A 19013-nucleotide genomic window follows, 5' to 3' on the forward strand; every position below is an offset into this window, starting at 1 on the left:
ATACTCCCCTGCATTAACAGTCACGTTGAAATTATCTCCCAGTTTTTCTCCTGTACAATCAATAATATCTGTCCAAATTCAATGGTATTACCATCGCTGAGTCTGCCACCATCAATATCCTGGGAGTGGCCTCTGTACAGAAACTCAAATGGACCAGCCACTTAAATGTCATGGCTACCAGAGAAAGCCAAAGGCTGGGTTTTCTGCAGTGAATGGCTCATCTTCTGATCGCCCAAAGCTTCTCCACCACCTACAAGTCAGAAATCAGGAATGTGATAGAATACTCTCCCCTTGCCGTGATGGGTGCAGCTATATAGAAACTCAACAAGCTCGTCACCATCCATGACAAAGCAGTTCACTTGATGAACACCTCATCTTCTATCCTAAATATCCAAGGCACAAGTCAGGAGTGTGATGGAATACTCTCCACTTGCCTGGATGAGTGCAGTTCCAACAACACTCATGAAGTTTGACATCATCCAGGACAAAGCAGCCCACTTGATTGGCACCCCATCCACCACCCTAAACATTTACTTCCTTCACCACCGGCGCACCATGGCTGCAGTGTGTACCATCCAAAGGATGCACTGCAGCAATCACCAACGCTTCTTCGACAGCACCTCCCAAACCCACGACCTCTACCACCTAGAAGGACAAGTGCAGCAGGCACATGGGAACAACACCACCTGCACGTTCCCCTCTAAGTCACACACCATCCCGACTTGGAAATATATCACTGTTCTTTCATCGTCGCTGGATCAACATCCTGGAACTCCCTACCTAACAGCACTGTGGGAGAACCTTCACCACACGGAGTGCAGCGGTTCAAGAAGGCGGCTCACCACCACCTTCTCAAGGGCAATTAGGGAAGGCCAATAAATGCTGACCTTGCCAGCGATGCCCACATCCCATGAACGAATTTTTTAAAAAAACAAAAACCCCTCCACCACCGGGCGTATCATGGCTGCAGTGTGTACTATCTCCGGCATGCATTGCAGCAACTTGCCAAGACTTCTTTGGCAGCACCTCCCAGACCTGTGACATCCACCACCTAGAAGGACAAGGACAGCAGGTGCGGAGGGATGAGACGATATAGTTATGTGGAAAACATGAGAAAATTAACGGCCCAAAATTTCTGGGTTGGGGGAGGGCGTAATTTGGGATTTGCACCTTTGCGAGGGCAGGAGTTTGGGGAGGAACTGATGTTTCTGCCCCAAAAGTGGGATGTCATGAAATCTGTAGGTTACTGGGTGGGCTGAAGAAGTATAATGGCTGGAGCTACTTGAAAAAGTCTTTCATCATTATACTCAGGAAGTTTTTACCTATTTCTCCAAAATCTGCAGAGAGCCTTGCAGCTAAAGGGAATTTGGGAGCAACTTTCTGAAGGCTGCAAAATGGACTTCCCATAGGGAATCCCACTTTATATGATATATATGTTGGAGGGAAAGCAGCAGCAGGAGGCTGTAAGTGTAGCTACATTAATCAGGCAACACCAGAGTAGAGTCAGACCATCCCAGTGATACACATCCAGCAAGATGCACGATCCAGACGTAGTTTTCAAGATCCTTCACATGAGCTGTGTCTTAGGAGGCAGTGCTTTAAAAGAGATCTACAAAGAACTACAAAGAATGTACAGCACAGAAACAGGCCATTTGGCCCATCAGGTCCATGCTGGTGTTTATGCTCCATGTGAGCCTCTTCCCACCCTTCTTCACCTAACCCTATCAAAATATCCTTCTATTCCTTTCTCCCTCATGTGTTTATCTAGCTTCCCCATAAATGCATCTATACTAGTCACCTCAACTACTCCTGTGGTAGCGAGTTCCACATCCTAACCAGTCTCTGGATGAAGAAGTTTCTCCTGAATTCCCTATTGGATTTGTTAGTGACTATCTTATATTCATGGTCCCCAGTTCTGGTCTCCCCCGCAACTGGATACTTCTTCTCTACGTCTACCCAATCAAACCCTTTCATAATCTTAAAGACCTCTATTTGGTCACCCCTCAGTCTTCTCTTTTCTAGAGAAAAGAGCCCCAGTCTATTCAATCTTTTCTGATAGGTATAACCTCTCATTTCTGGTATCATCCTAGTAAATCTTTTTTGCACTTCTCCAATGCCTCTATATCCTTTTTATAATATGAAGACCAGAACTATGCACAGTCTAACCAAGGTTCTGTTCAAGTTTAGCTTAACTTTTATGCTTTTCAATTCTATCCCTCTAGAAATGAACCCCAGTCCTTGGTTTGCTTTTATCATGGTCTTATTAGCCTGCGTCACTACTTTTAGTGATTTGTGTATCTGTACCCTTAAATCCCTCTGCTGCTGTATCCTGTTTTGACTCTTATGTACCATCTCACACTTATCTATATTGAAATTCATTTGCCAATTGCATGCTCATTCTGTAAGTTTATTAATATCTTCTTTATTATTCCTACCAAAATGTACCATCTCACACTTATCTATATTGAAATTCATTTGCCAATTACATGCCCATTCTGTAAGTTTATTAATGTCTTCCTGTACTTTGTTGCAGTCCTCCTCAATATTAACTATAACCCCCAATTTGGTGTTGACTACAAATTTTGAAATTGTACCCCGCCCCTCTGTTTTCTGTTTTGTAGCCAGCTTGGATTCCATTCTGCTACTTGTCCTCTGACTCCATATGCTGTGACCTTAATCATGAGTCTGCTAAGTGGTACCTTATAGAAGGCCTTTTGAAAATCCAAATATATTACATCTAATGCATTGTTACTTCTTCAACGAATTCAATAAGGTTGGTCAAGCATGACCTTCCCTTTTGAAATCCGATCTATTTGTTACTGCAGCTAAATGTGCCACCAAGGTCCACAGTACAGACAGCTCTGACTGTAGCAGAGACACTAAGGCTGTCTCCTCAACTTTTCCATGACAGGGAGCCACAGGGAACTTTCGCTAGATCAGCCAAATCACTCTGTATTCTTGTAAGGCAGGTCGCCAATGCCCTACCAGGGCAGCTCAGTTCATCCACCTCGACAGTGGGCCCAGACAAATGACTGAGAAGGCAATACATTTTTACAGAATCACCAGATCCCCCAAGGTTGTGGGGACTATTGATTCACCCATGTGGTATTCTGGGCCTAGAAGCACAAACACAAAGCATGAGTTTCGAAGAATTTTTTATAAATACAAACGATTATTACAATATGGAATACGTTATGACAAATGTATAACGGGCGGCTGAATCAATATCGACCCTTTTGCACTATTGCCCAAAGATAAAATTCCCCCCAACAAGTTGAAAAACAAGTCCAGCTGCGTAGTCTGCGTGTGAAATTTTGCTAAAATTGCCGTTTATTTCACGACAAATTCTCCAGCTGATTTACCCAATTTTCATAAAAGCAAATCATTTCCATCTACCCTAATTGAACCAGCAGTTTTAAATGTAAATGACTTTTAAACATTATCACTTACATAGCAGCAGCAGTAACCAAGGAGACAGTGGAGACATTCCGGGAAACGTTCATTTTTATTGCCTTGCTATGCTGCCTGATTCACACTTCTCCTGATTTTCTGTTGCATTGACGTCAGTGGAAAAGAAAATCGACTGTGTTGTAAAAAGAGCTGTCGATTCACTATTAGCATGTTTTGCGATACTGGCATTTGTCAATTTCACATCCCCCCACCGCACCCCCCACCGACCCCCGCCCCGATTTTTGATACATTACCTAAGGAAATCAGGAAGAAATTTCACAGATTGTCATTGTGTTCATTTAATCCTGCATTTATTGGTCCCCAACAGGAGATTAGATGAAATCAAAGCATTAAATGCTGGAAATACTCAGCAGGTCAGGCAGCATCTGTGGAGAGAGAAACAGAGTTAACGTTCAGGTTGATGCCCTTTCGTCAGAACTGGAAGAAGTAAAGATTTAATAGTTTTTAAGCAAGTACAGAGTCAGGGAAAGTGGGGGGGGGGAGGGGGGGAAAGAACAAAAGGGAAGGTCTGTGATGGGGTGGAGGGCAGGAGTGATTAAATGACAAAAGGAATGATGGTGCAAGGCAAGGAGGGTGGTATTGGGACAAGTAAAGAAACAAAAGATGGGTCTAGAGGAGCTGTAAATGGCAACAGCAGAACCATTACCAGCACCTGAAAAAATGGGAGCAGTGGTTATGAGAGGTTATTGAAATCAACGTTGAGTCCGGAAGTTTGTAAATTGCCTAATCGAAAGATGAGGAGCTGTTCCTCGAGCTTCCGTTGAGCTTCATTGGAACAGTGTAGGAGGCCGAGGACAGAGAGGTCGGACTGGGATGGAGAATTAAAATGGCAAGTGACCGGAAGGTCAGGGTCACGCTTTTGCGGACTGAATGGAGATGTTCAGCAAAGCAATCACCCAATCTGCGTTTGGTCTCCCCATTGTAGAGGAGACCACATCGTGAGCAGTGAATACAGAATACTAAATTGAAAGAAGTACAAGTAAATTGCTGTTTCACCTGGAAGGAGTGTTTCGGGCCCTGGACGGTGGGAAGGGAGGAGGTGAAAGGGCAGGAGTTGCATCGCCTGCATGGGAGGGTGCCATGGGAAAGGGAATGGGTGTTTGGGGTGATGGAAGAGTGGACCAGGGTGTCACGGAGATAATGGTCCCCTCGGAAAGCTGAAAGGGGAGGGAAGGGGAAGATGTGTTTGGTGGTGGCATCATGCTGGAGGTGGGGGAAATGGCAGAGGGTGATCCGTTGAATGTGGAGGCTGGTAGGGTGGAAGGTGAGGACAAAGGACCCTCTCGTGGTTCTGGGAGGGATGGAGAGGGGTGAGGACAGAAGTGCGGGAAATGGGATGGACACGGTCGAGGGCCCTGTCAACCACAGTGGAGGGGAATCCACGGTTGAGGAAAAAGGAAGACATATCGAATGCACTGGTGTGGAAGGTGGCATTGTTAGAACTGATGCGACAGAGATGGAGAAACTGGGAGAATAGAATAGAGTCCTTACAGAAAGTGGGGTGAGAAGAGGTGTAATCCAGGTAGCAGTGGGAGTCAGTGGGCTTATAATAGATAATGGTTGACAGCCTATCCCCAGAAATGGAGATAGAGAAGTCGAGGAAGGGACGAGTTGGAGATGGACTGTGTGAAAGCGAGGGAAGGGGTGGAAATTGGAAGCAAAGTTGATGACATTTTCCAGTTTGGGGCGAGAGCAGGGAGTTCATCGGAAGCTTGAGGAGCAGCATTTCATCTTTCGATTAGGCACTTTACAACTTTCCACACTCGACATTGAATTCAATAACATCAGATCACATCCACTGCTCCCATGTTTTCGGAGAGCAGGTGCTGGTAATGGTTCTGCTGTTGCCATTTGCAGCTCCTCTAGACCCATCTTTTATTTCTTTACTTGTCCCATTACCACCCTCCTTGCCTTGCACCATCATCCCTAGTGTCATTTAATCACTCCTGCCCTCCATCCTATCACAGACCTTCCCTTTTGTTCTTTCCTCCCCTCCCCTTCTTTCCCCCCACCCTCCTCCCACTTTTCCCTGGCTTGGTACTTGCTTACAAACTGTTAAAACTTTACTTCTTCCAGTTCTGACGAAAGGTCATCGACCTGAAACGTTAACTGTGTTTCTCTCTCCACATATGCTGAGTATTTCCAGCAATTTCTATTTTTATTTCAGATTTCCAGAATTCGCAGTATTTTGCTTTTGATTGCAGGAGATTAGATGAGTTGGGTAAAGTCTCTTGTACTGCAAATTTTACACGGTCCATTGGAGGGAATGTGATTGGTGATTAAATATAAGAAGTGGTCTCTATTTATTAACGGTTAACCTGCGCTTTTTTGACAGGGAAGCAAAGGTTTAAAATACACAAGAGGTTTTAGCTTTTCTCAGTATGACAGCCAATGACCCAAAGGTTGGGCTAGTCTTTTGAACATGGTTAATGACTGCTTTCAGACAGTGGAAAACTTTCTGAATTTTGCTTTTAATGTATTTATTTAAGAAGACAAATTGATCAATGGAATAAACTAGAATAGGAATACATTTGTTTGGAGCTTAGAGAGGAGGGGATAAAGCAGCCAGAGTCTTGCTTCTGAATGCTATCCAGCAACTCTTGCTAGAAGAACAAGTGTGTATGTGAGAACAGGATTGGAATGGTTGTGATGCCAATCTTCTATCTAATGGTCAAATAACCACCAACTGAAGGGAATTTTTACCTTCATCCCTTGGATGGTACATTGGCGGAGCGGATTGCCTGCCCAATTTCGAACTCACTCGATTCTCATTCCATTGAAATCAATGAAATGAAAATTAGGAGTTTTCTGTAACGAGCGGATGATCTGCTCTGCCCAAATGGTGATGGTGAAAATTATCCCCACTGTCAAGGTTCAATATAAGTGTCTTGGGTGAGGTCCATGGAGGGTGACTGATATCCATGGAACTGACCCCAGCATAAAGTCAATACCTTGGAAGGAGTAGCTTATAGGCCCCTACTGTTGGACAGATTATTAATCAAGAAATAAGATGAACTTGTAACAAAAATAATACAATGATCGTGGGGGACTTTAATCTTCATATAGACTGGAAAAACAAATTGGCAAAAGTAGTTTGGAGGACAAGTTCATGGAATGCATTCGAGACAGTTTCCTGGAACAATATGTTGCGGAACCAACCAGGGAACAGATTATTTTCAATCTTGTCTTATGCAATCAAACAGGGTTAATTAGTAATCTCATAGTAAGGGAGCCTCTGGAGAGAGTGATCATAACATGATAGAATTTCACATTGAGTTCGAGAGTGACGTACTTAAGTTCGAAACTAGAGTCTTAAACTTAAATAAAGCCAATTACATAGGTATGAGAGGCGAGTTGGCTAAGGTTCATTGGGAAATTAGATTAAAAGATATGACGGTAGATAAGCAATGGCAAACATTTAAAGAAATATTTCATAATGCTCAACCAATATACATTCCATTGAGGAATAAAAATTCCACTGGAAAAATGATCCAACTGAGGCTAACTAAAGAAGTTAAGGATAATATTAAATTAAAAGAAGAGACCTATAATGTTGCCAAGAAGAATAGTAAGCCTGAGGATTGGGAGAGTTTTAGAAACCAGCAAAGGATGATCAAAAGGTTGATAAAAAGGGAGAAAATACATTATGAGGGTAAACTAGCAAGAAAAAACAACATATTGTAAGAGCTTCTACAAGTATGTAAAAAGGAAGAGAGTAGCGAAAGTAATCGTGGATCCCTTAGAGGCTGAGGCAGCAGAAATTATAATGGAGAATAAGGAAATGGCAGAGATGTTAAACAAATATTTTGTATCTGTCTTCACAGTAGAAGACACAAAAAACATACTAGAAATATTGGGGAGCCAATGGTCTAATGAGAGTGAGGAACTTAAAGTCATTAATATTAGTAAAGAAAAAGTACTGGAGAAATTAATGGGACTAAAAGCCAACAAATCCCCTGGACCTGGTGGCCTACATCCTAGGGTTCTAAAAGAGGCGGCTGCAGAGATAGTGGATGCATTGGTTGTGATCTTCCAAAATTCCCTCGATTCTAGAATGGTCCCAGTGGATTGGAAGGTAGCAAATGTAACACTGCTATTCAAGAAGGGAGGGAGAGAGACAACAGGGAATTATAAGCCAGTTAGCCTGACATCAGTAGTAGGGAAAATGCTAGAATCTATTATAAAGGACATGGTAATGGGGCACTTAGAAAATCATAATATGATTAGACAGAGTCAACATGGTTTTATGAAAGGGAAATCGTGTTTGACAAATCTATTCAAATTTTTTTCAAATGGGACTATTCACTTTGGTAGGAAAAACAGAAAAACAGAATATTTTTTAAATGGTCAGAAACTATTAAATGATTTGGGTATCCTTGTACATGAAACACAGGAAGTTAACATTCAAGTACAGCAAGCAATTAGGAAGGCAAATGATACATTGGCCTTTATTGCAAGGGGGTTGAAGTACAAGAGTAAGGAAGTCTTGCTGCAATTGTACAGGGCTCTGGTGAGACCACACCTGGAGAACTGTGTGCAGTTTTGGTCTCCTAACCTAAAGAAGGATATATTTGCCTTAGAGGAGGCAAAGGTTCACTGGATTGATTCCTGGGATGAGTGAGTTGTCCTATGAGGAGAAATTGAGTAGAATGGGCCTATATTCTCTGGAGTTTAGAAGAATAAGAGGTGATCTCACTGAAACATGTAAGATTCTGAGAGGGCTTGACAGGGTAGATGCTGAGAGGCTGTTTCCCCTAGCTGGAGAGTCTAGAACTAGGGGGCATAGTCTCAGGATAAAGGGTCAGCTATTTAGGGCTGAGATGAGAAATTTCTTCATTCAGAGGGTTGTGAATCTTTGGAATTCTCTATCCCAGAGGGCTGTGGATGCTCAGTCGTTGAGTATATTCAAGATTGAGATCGATAGATTTTTGGACTCTAAGGGAATCAAGGGATATGGGGATAGGGCAGAAAAGTGGTATCGAGGTTGAAAATCAGCCAAAATCTTATTGAATGGCGGAGCAGGCTCGAGGGGCTGTATGGCCTACTCCTGCTCCTATTTCATATATTCTTATGTTCTTTAGGAATGGAGGAGAAAATTGGAGGGGGGGAAAGAAATAAAAATAAAAATATATAATGAGAATGTTATAAAAAGCTGTATATTGTCTCATTTAAACACATGCAGTATAATACATAGAAATTTACTCGATTATCTGCACCCTTATTCCAGCACAGAAAAAGTATTTACTGTAAAGGGAATGCAAGACAAGAATCTCAAGTGTTAATAAAATGTATAACTCCCATGTTATTAGAGAGCAGAAGAAATGCATATTTTATGAACTGCTCAGACTCGTGTTATAAATAGTAATTATACATCTTGTAATCACCAGATTTACTGATTTAAACAATTCTGTTCAACTGTTTTGTGTAAAATATTTTGACATGTTGGAAGAAGGAGTTAAATTATATAAATCCACCAGGCTCTGTAGATACTAATTTCAAAATCCACATTAACATTCCTGGAAAAGGCCAGTGATTGAACAAAGGAGAAGACAAGAAAGCCCAGATTTTAACTCTGCCCGCCCAGTGTGAACTGTGCGGGCAAGAGGGCTAAAATGGCAGCCGGGCGCTACTCATTTCATTCCTGACATGTTCACGACTGCCGCCATTTTAATCCAGTCGATTCGGGTTGCATGGAAGGTTCCCGCCGCAGGCCAGCAGGTGTCTCATAAGTATTAAAAAGTCAGGGTCTGATGAGGTGATTCAGGCCACAACGCGCATTTGATAAATAATTGTGCGAATCGCTCACAGTCCTGGAGCCACCAGAGAAACCTGGCGACAAGTAGGATTGGTGCGAGACCATGGTGAGTTTGATTTTTGAATTTTTTTATCATTTCCTTGCGCTCCTGCTCCTCCTGACCCCAGAGGGAAGCCTTGGACTTCTACTGCCCTGGGCTTCCTCCCCTCCCCCGACCACAAAGCCTCCCCCCCCCCCCCTCCGCCAACCGATCGACTTACCTGATTGCTGGGAACCGTTCCCTTGGGTCTTCGAGGGCAGCCTCCTACTGCCCGAAATCTCGCATCTGTCCACTGGCCTCCTCGTCATCCCTGCTGGCTTCGGGTGGGAGTCAGCGTTGCCAAATGGAAATGAGGCCCCAGAGCTAAAATGGCCCCGGCCTCACACTGGCACAACCATGGTTGCTTCCCTCCTGTCCCAGCCCCGAAGCGCTACACTCCCGACCCAAGTTAAAATCATGGTGGAAATATCTGTTTGGCTGCTCAATTGTATGCTAAGTATGTAAGCCAATGAAGTATCTATGTGCATGAAAAAAAGAACGCTTTATTTGAGAGCACAGGGCCAGTGGATATGCCAGCTTAAACTGTTCCTTTGCTCAATGGTGCCAAGAAGCCCAGTTTCTGTTTCAAAGTAATAGAAATGCGCATTTGTTTTTGTGTCTGTGAGTCATCCATCTCCTGTCTTTGATCAATAAACTCTGAAGATTGATGACATTGACCCTTGTGCATCGCATGGCAGAAACATTGCTTTGTCAAAGTACGCAAGCAGTTTATTCAAAGCGGTTTCTCCTCTTCAAATTACAGATGGAAACATTCGTGCGAGACCAATTGAGAAAAACAGATATCCAAAGCTGCTCCTGCTCTGAAGGTGTTTCATTTTTTAGCAGATGCTGAAGACTTGTAAAATGTACAGATGATTACAGACTGGAGTACAAAAGCAAAATTTCCACAATAAAACAAGTAAAAGGTAGGTTTTTAAGCATTTTACCAACATTTATTTGCTCTGTAGTTTATTTAAACAAGTTGAACTTTATATAATATAATGATAAAATGTATAATTAGAAAAGTGGTTTCAATGCAGAGTTAGCCACGGTTTGCTGGATCATACATTAATCTACTGGACATCACTTTCTGTTGCCATCTCAGTACAATTTCTCCAAGTCTTTCTGTGGTCCCAGCAATATTTTGAGACAACTGTTGACATTACATTTATCTTTGGCTGCAGGTTGCATGATCACCAATTTTGGCTTTTTTTTTCTGCATTTGTGTGTCATAACAATGGATCATCATGGCTCCTAACACAGAGAAGAAGCTAGAGTTTAACATGCCCCTCATTAAACTGTTTCTTATGGTTATCGATGTTGTTATTCTTCATAGTTGTCTCTGAAAAGTGGAAAATAAATTACTTCAGGAAATTGCACTTAACACATTCATTACAATAAATCCACTGAATCAATATGATTTGACATTTTGGGCTAGAAACCCGTCCTGGGCAAAACAAACGGTATTGAGCCCGTTATAATGCTCATTTAGTGGTATCACAAGATGAGTTTCTACCCCTTCCTCGTGCAACCTTCAAAATGCACATTGTTCTGCTGCCCATTATCTGCAAACTAATTTTTTTTCTTATACCTATAAGCTCAGAAATTCCAGGGGAAGTCTTTTGAGGGTGGACCTAGAATGCAGCAGAACTTTCGTGGATGCGCCCCTGGGGTCAGGGGCATTTACATATTGCGGGTCGGCACTGTGCCATCCACAACACTGAAAGGTGAAGGGGAGGGCCTTCACTGCGATGCCTTCCCTGCAGACTCAGCTCAACAGGCACAAAAGAAATGTTAAACTCTGCTGCAATCGGTTGCTTTGACGAACCCAGCCTTTTAAATTTTAAATCTCCCTAAGGTCTTTTTGAATTCATAGGCATCCCTTGTGCTCAGCATCACTAGGTGATGAGTGGAGAAAGGGGTCGGGAACCATCGTAACCGGGTCCCGCCCTAAATCCTACTTCTGCCCACCCCATAAAGGCACTTTTCTGCCCCCAGGTCACTGGAATTTTGGGGTTATAATCTTAAACACAACAGGAATTTATATTAATCATAGAAAAAAAAATATAATTCTAGTAATGGACCAAATGCCTCAATTGTAACAACTCATTTGGTGCATTGAGAGTAGGTTAAATGAGAGTTAAATTTTCTCCCTTTTTTAGCACACGCACAGGAATTTATGACTTTACTAAATATGTTTTCTTCAAGGTTGGATATGTTGCAACTAACACACAGCTGAGCAATGAATCAGTATGCAAAGCTGCAGAATCACTTCTTATCAGCCAAATGGCAATGCATTCAATTTATTTAATGTTTAAATAAAGCATGGGTCAGTGTAGCAGTTTACTGTATAAATTTGAGTATTCACAGGAAAATAAAGTGATAGTGATTCACTGATTAGGCCCTGCAGATTATTGTGGATGGTGTGAGGGAACAATTAACCACCCTCTCTGGGGTGAAAGAGGCAGAGTGCACCCCCCTAGAATTATTTATTTTGAATGGCTGCTGAAGAAGCAGCTGCATTATAAAACAAATTCCTGGTCACCCCCATCCAGTGCTCTGCCTTGCAGGCCAGCCCTCCCCCCTTACCTGGTGTGCCTCTGCCACATGTCTCTTTCCCCCACTAACACCAGAAAATCAACCAGCAAAGAGCGGTCAGTCAGCAACCAACCCTTCATTGATAGCTGGCACTCGATATTCCAGCCCTAGTGCTCCCTGTGCATGATGAGTGCTGCATATAAAATTCAGGAAAATGATGTAAATGAGCTGACCTTATTTTACCAAGAGAGCTCAATTCATTTATGCACAGGTGCACATAGCTCCTGTAGAGAGTCACTGCCAGCAGTGCTGTGTGCTTATCGTATAATCCAGCCTTACATTTCTTATAATCTTCCTTGAGAATTTATATTACAGAATTGACTTCTATCTCTCTCTCTAGCTGAATTTTGTTCCTTTGACTGAGTTCTCAGTCTGAAAAGAGTAAGGCAAAACCTAGCTTTCTCATCTTTCTTTTCTAACTTTATCTGACTTTCAGGTAGTAAAATGGGGAAAATCCTATTTTTTTAAATATCTGATATCAAAATACTTGCTCTTTCTCCCGTGTCTATTTCAGGATTTTTGGCTTTCCTTTTTTTCATAACTTAAATAAACATTTTTCAGGTGTTTACTAAGTGTGTTAATGAGGTTAGTTATGTTTATATTCAATCATGGTTGAATATTGCATGTTGCAAAACTCATCAGCTTAAGGGGCTTTTGGAGGAAATGGGATGACTGGCTGCTGATCTAATAGAAAAGCTGCCATTTGTTTTCATGGAATCTGGAGGGTCATTAGGAAAAAGTCTCGAACCCAGGTAAAGCCTTCTTTCAATTGTCTTGGTTTGCAACTTTCAAATCACAGAAATCGCTATCTTTTCAGAATTTCTTAGTAACAATACAAAATTGAGTTTTAATCCTATCCTATATTGTTGGCTTCACTCGTGCTTTCCTAACACATGCTATGCAAATTTTTTTTCTGTGGCGTCTGCTTCCCTGGCTGTTTGGAAGCTATTTTGACAAGTAGCCAAAGTGCTCAATATTACACTCGAGAAAAAAAAAATCTAAATATTTGCCTGGTCACTTCAATAATATGATCTGGTCAATCGTTAAAGTCCTGAGCCTAAACTTTGGTTTCTTACCTCAGGAATGGACAGTGACGCACCACAAGCTCAGGAAAACAGGCAATATTGAACAGCAGGAGGAAATGTAAAGAACATGTAATTAGTGCATGCTAGGTAGAAACAAAGTAAAGGTAAGGTTAAAATAATAAAAATAGAAGAGAGAAAATGGGAAGGAAAAAGAATGGGGAAAGGAAGGCATGAGCTATTTTAATACCATGAATTAAGTATCTGTAACATTTACAGTCACCTTCCATCTATTTGGCTTTACAGTACTTTGAATGCTTCCCATGAACACCCATTTGCAGGAGAGTGCACTCTGCAACACCTCCTTTTCTCATTAAGTGTTCCTTTCCTCACATTCTTAAATGTTGTCCCTCTCAACAAATGCATCCATCTAATATACCTGTATAAAGCATGTTCATGTAATCACATCCATTATGGTCTGCATGCTGTTACATGGTTATCCCTGTTACCCGGATTTCAATTTGTAAAACCCCTTCTACCCTTTGCAGGAGAAGACTGTGCATAATGAGGAGGACCTTCCAACTTACATCTTCTCACAACCTTTGAGAAGACAGCCCAAGAGATTGAGAACAGTGAAAACATTGAAGAAGCAGGAGATAGGGAAGTAGGAGGCCTGGCCCTGGATCCGGATTAGTATCAAACACCCCCTGCTCATTTTTAGCATCCTTTTCATTTATTCACTCACTGGAATCACACCATAAAATGAAACACATTTCCATGTCAGTCATTCAGTGGAAAGTGGCATCCCAGGTGCTGCCATGAAGACAGTATTGGACCTCTGTGACAACCTGGAATGAGCCTGAAGCAAAAACATTCAGGGCTGAAGCAATGCCATGACTGCCCTAGAATTTGGCTGCAGGTCAACTTGCAACATCTGTCACCGCCTCTCTGGTGAAATGAAGCCTCCACATACATTGTTCTTCAGACAGGTCCAGGTAAGCCTGACGTTGCCTTTTTATGTGGTTGGGAGGATAATGGTGAGTGGCAGACAAATACCATCTCTATGTAGAGAGAGAATAACCTCCCCTTTTACATTCAATGGAATTACCATCATCGAGGCGCCCACCATTAACATCCCAGGGGTCACCATAGAGCAGAAATTCAACTGGACCAGCCACAGATATGTCATGGTAAAGGGAGCAAAACTGCTGTGGCAGGCCTCTGGGGAAGCTAAAGTGCACTGTAATTGTTTTCTTTAAGTTTGAAATTCATGGGGCGGGGTTGTAGGGCTGGACGAGGTTACAGAGCTAGGGGGGAGCGAGGTCATGGGGGGATTTGAAATCAAGGATGAGAATTTTAAAATCGAGGTGGTGCCGGACTGGGACCCAATGTAGGTCAGTGAGCACAGGGGTGATGGGTGAACGGGACTTGGTGCGAGTTAGGATACAGGCAGCAGAGTTTTGGATAGCTCAAGTTTACGGAGGGTGCAAGGTAAGAGGCCGGCCAGGAGATCATTGGACTAGTTAAGTCGACAGGTAACAAAGGCATGAATGAGGGTTTCAGCAGCAAATGAGCTGAGGCAGGGACAGAGACGGATGGAGAGGATATGGGGTCAGAAGCTCAGCTCAGGGTCAAATAGGAGGCCAAGGTTGTGAACAGTCTGGTTCAGCCTCAGACAGTGCCCAGGGAGAGGGATGGAGTCGGGTGGTTAGGGAACGGAGTTTGTGGCAGGGACTGAAGACAATGGCTTCAGTCTTCCCAATATTTAATTAGAGGAAATTACTGCTCATCCAGTACTGGATGTCGGACAAGCAGCATAAGAGGGTGAAGAGTGAACAAAGAGGAAAGGGAGAGTGCAGTGACATGCTAACCTTACTTGCCCTCGTGAAGTGTTTTTGCTTCATTCTACCCTGTTGATGAGTCCTGGGTGTGAGGCAGTTGGGTGTCAGTGCTAGTGCCAGCTCGTTGCAGGTGGCACGACTGATGTTGACATCTGACTTAGTGAAAGGAAACTCCAGGAGTGTGAGACTCCTGTCTTGTACCTCTTGGAGGGTGGCTTGGAGGTCTCCATCAGAATAGCAAGTTGTGCTTCTTCTGTCTGTTGGTCTGGCATGGTGCCTTGTGGGCACATCTGGCCCCTAAGTGTGAATATGGGTGAGAGATGCCGTCAAATGATTTGGTGGAAATTGCCAGCAAAACCACTAGTTGACCGCTTACCTTGCTATCGGACAGAGTTCTGCTGCTGTCAGGCATCTGTAGAATGTTTTTAGAGTTATGGCATCGTTGCAAGGAAGTTTCCTACGGGGAACGGGTGTGTCAGCAACTTACACAGTTTCTACACCTGTTACACCAGAGCTGCCCAAAAATATTTAAATGAACTTGCCCCAGGAAATTTGTATGTTACCGCCTCTGCTGATGAATTGCTTATCTTTCCAGTGAAACAACGGTGTAAAAACAGCCCTTGACATTGAGGAAATTCAGGGCCAATGTCTACATTGTTATCTTGTGTTTTCAATATGTCAATATTTCAAAATGTCTTTGTATGAGTAGAACATGGATATAAATTTATCCACATTTCTATTAATGCCGACAGTCAACATAAAGGCAAAGGCGCCAACTATATTATGATCTTGAGTTTTAGACATCAATAATCCATCAGCATTTTCAGGATACTTTTAAAGAGTTCATTTTGCAAGGTGTAGGGCTTCTCTAGATAGCATAATAGGTTACATTTAGAAGTAAATATTATGGGGTCAATTTTAGGATGGCCGAGCGGGTGCATTTGTGGTGGGGGGGTTCCTAAAATTGGGGAATCCCGGAGCGGGTCTGGAGCCCGGCTCCAACCCGCCCACTTCAGGGTTCCCCAATGCTGCGAATCGGTGCGCGCGCAGCCCCCACATGCGGGACTCCCACCGGCAATTAAAGCCGGCGGGATGACAGTTTAGATAGTTAGGGAGGTACTTGAGGTCGTTGACAGACCTCATTGGGAAGAGATTTTAGCAGGGATGTGATTTTGGACTCTCCTCAGCGTGTTTCCCATGCTGTCGGAAACACTCCCTGTTGTTGCAGACGTGTTTCAGTCAGCAACCATTGGGACATGCAAAGGATTCCTTGACAATTGGGGGGAATACCTCACTCATTGCAGCAGGGCACTCTGTCACCTCAGATGAAGTTTTACCTGCCACACCGTTGTCTCCACACTCAAAATTATTAAATCATACCCGAAACTCTGCTGTCCAAACACATTTACCTACTTTGTGGCCCCCCTCACACTCACACCGTCAGGATGGCCGGGGGTGGGGGGGGGGGCAGTCCATACCTGCATTCATCACTCCATTGGATGACGACCAACATCACCAGCCTCGCCAGGCACACCGTCCACCTCCGCCACGTGGAGCTACACAACACAGTGCTGCGTAACAGGCACCTGCACAAAGTAGTCGTGCAACTACACATACACCCACTGTATGGTGACCCAATGGGTGGCATCAAGGGTGTTCATGGCGAACCTCATGAAAGGGCATTATTGCACAAGCCAGTCAAGAATGGCCAAGACGTGGCAGTAGTGGTGACAATATAATATGTAATGAGTTGATCAGAAATCAAATATAAGTAAAAACCATGACAAACTCTCAAACACCCTTGTGCATCCCCTTCATGCTCATGACACATTTGCCTTACGCTTCCTACTGCACATACGTGATGCATGCCCTGTGGCTGCAGCACAGGTAGTGGCAGGTTGGGTGAGGCTGACTGTGAAAGGGTGAGAGCATGAGAGGGTGAGTATGAGACAGAGCCATGATATTGTATGAGGATTGGGTTGAGTGGTAGTGGTGGGATGAGTACTGGGGAGGTGAGGAAGTGCAGGTAAGATGAGGATGAGGGTTCAGTGGATGTGAGGAGTGATGTGACAGAGTAGTGTTGGCAGTGCTGAAGATGATGTGGGGTGGGGGCAGTGATGTGGCAGACGGAGTGTAGGGGAATGAGTAAGAGTACTCACTTCGGCTGACCTGGTTAGGTCATTGAAGCGCCTCCTGCACTGTATGCAGGTGCGTGATATGTTGGTAGTGCTGGTGACCTCCTCTGCCACCTCGAGCCAGGCCTTCATGGTGGCATAGGCAGGCCCACTTCCTCCCGTTCACCGGGTGGAAGATCTCCCTCCTCCTCCTCCTCCTCCTCACTCCATCCAGTAAGACCAGGAGTGAGGCATCATTAAACCTGGGAGCAGCCTTCCCCCTGGGCTGCTCCATGCTGTGATTTTGCCTATTTTCTGTCAGTGGAGGACTACCCCTTTAAATAGGGCTCCTCCAGCTGACAGCCTATGCTGCGGGTGCACAGTCTGCCCGCTGCGCAGCTTTCCAGCACGAAACCAAGAAGCCAAAATAAGTGACTTTAATTCACTTACGATCGCGTGGGGAACCCACCGATTTCACTGGGCGTGTTACCCACGCGACTAAGGTGTTGCAAAATTACCCCTCACGCCTTTAGTCACACGTGTTTAGGAGCTTGAGGTTTTCTGACAGCTTTTACTTTTAACTCTGGTTCCATGGTATTAAAAACATCTCATCTTACCTGATGTGCTTCATTTGCAGATTTTATGAATTCTACTGGGACTTCTCGCCCAAGTGAACAAAATGGATTTGGAAAATGACACTTACTCAAACTTTACTTCGGAAGAACTGGCAAAGGGAAAAACTTCAAAGGCGCTGATATCACTTTCACTTTCTGTCTTGACCATTATGACCACAGTCATTAATTCCCTGGTGATAACTGCAATAATCGTAACAAGAAAGCTCCATCACCCAGCAAACTACTTAATATGCTCCCTTGCTGTTACTGATTTCCTCGTTGCTGTCCTTGTGATGCCCTTCAGTATTGTCTATACTGTAAAGGAGACATGGGTGATGGGTCAAGTCGTCTGCAACATCTGGTTAAGTGTTGATATTACGTGTTGCACATGCTCTATTCTTCATCTGGCCGCAATTGCCCTGGACAGATACAGGGCTATAACCGATGCTGTGGAATATGCACAGCAAAGGACACCTAAACGTGCTGGAATAATGATCACGATTGTGTGGGTTATATCCATCTTTATATCAATGCCTCCTTTGTTTTGGAGGCACCAAGGAAATAATAAGGAAGACGAGTGTCTTATTAAGCATGAACATCTTATCTACACAATCTATTCTACATTTGGAGCATTTTATATTCCCTTGGCTTTGATTCTCATCCTGTACTATAAAATATATCGAGCAGCTAAAACGCTTTATCACAAAAGGAGTGCAAGCAGGCACATCAATGAGGAAGTAAACGGCAAGATCTCCAGCATTGTTGCCAAAAGCCCCAAGACGCCTTCAACATTGTGCATATCTGAAAAGTCCATCTCAGACCCTTCAACGATTGAAGATGGAGAAAAGGTCCACATCACAGCCAGAAGTCTCAACCCCAGTTGCCAGCAAGAAAAAACGTGGAAGAGACATAAAATCTCAAGCACAAGAGAAAAGAAAGCAGCATACACCTTGGGCCTGATTCTGGGAGCTTTTGTGATATGCTGGCTACCATTCTTTCTAAAAGAACTTATTGTGAATGTCTGTGAATCCTGTTACATCTCTCCGGAGATGTCCGACTTTCTGACGTGGTTAGGTTACCTCAATTCTTTAATCAATCCCCTTATTTACACAATCTTCAATGAAGACTTTAAGAAAGCATTTCAGAAACTAGTACGCTGCAGACATTTTCTGTAAATACAACAGCAGTATTCTGAAGGCAATTATCTTTGTAATTAGAATGGTTAGGCCTTTTGCAGAAGCTTTCAATTTTGAAAGAAAGATCAGTATTCCTTTTCTGGTGGCTTCCAGTGGTTTTATTTCTGAGACAATGAACAAAACATTATCTATAAATTCTGTCATAGATACTTAAAACTCTTGGGTACAGAAGAGAACCTATTTGGTATTTTTCTATTCTGTAACTAGCAGTATATTTTACCGAGGCTATGGTGTGTAAGCTGAGAGAATGTGGGTTTTAAAATTTTGAGGGGATTTTTTTTTATTGGCCCAGATTTTGCTTTGAGCGGCGAACAAATGGCGCC

The 19013-nt window shown here is 43.3% G+C and overlaps 1 protein-coding gene across 1 annotated transcript in view; it reads left to right on the forward strand.

Annotated features, from left to right (window-relative positions):
- htr1fa (5-hydroxytryptamine (serotonin) receptor 1Fa) overlaps window positions 1-18751 on the forward strand; it is a 72982-nt gene extending 54231 nt beyond the window's left edge. Inside the window, exons 2-4 of the mRNA XM_067992364.1 lie at window positions 10069-10231; window positions 13474-13920; window positions 17518-18751. Of these exons, the coding sequence (XP_067848465.1) occupies window positions 17560-18669 (1110 nt within the window). The 5' untranslated portion in view covers window positions 10069-10231; window positions 13474-13920; window positions 17518-17559 and the 3' untranslated portion in view covers window positions 18670-18751. The remainder of the gene's footprint in view (window positions 1-10068; window positions 10232-13473; window positions 13921-17517) is intronic.
- Window positions 18752-19013: the final 262 nt, after the last annotated feature.

This window comes from Heptranchias perlo, chromosome 11, assembly GCF_035084215.1.
Source record: "Heptranchias perlo isolate sHepPer1 chromosome 11, sHepPer1.hap1, whole genome shotgun sequence".
Classification (NCBI taxonomy): domain Eukaryota; kingdom Metazoa; phylum Chordata; class Chondrichthyes; order Hexanchiformes; family Hexanchidae; genus Heptranchias; species Heptranchias perlo.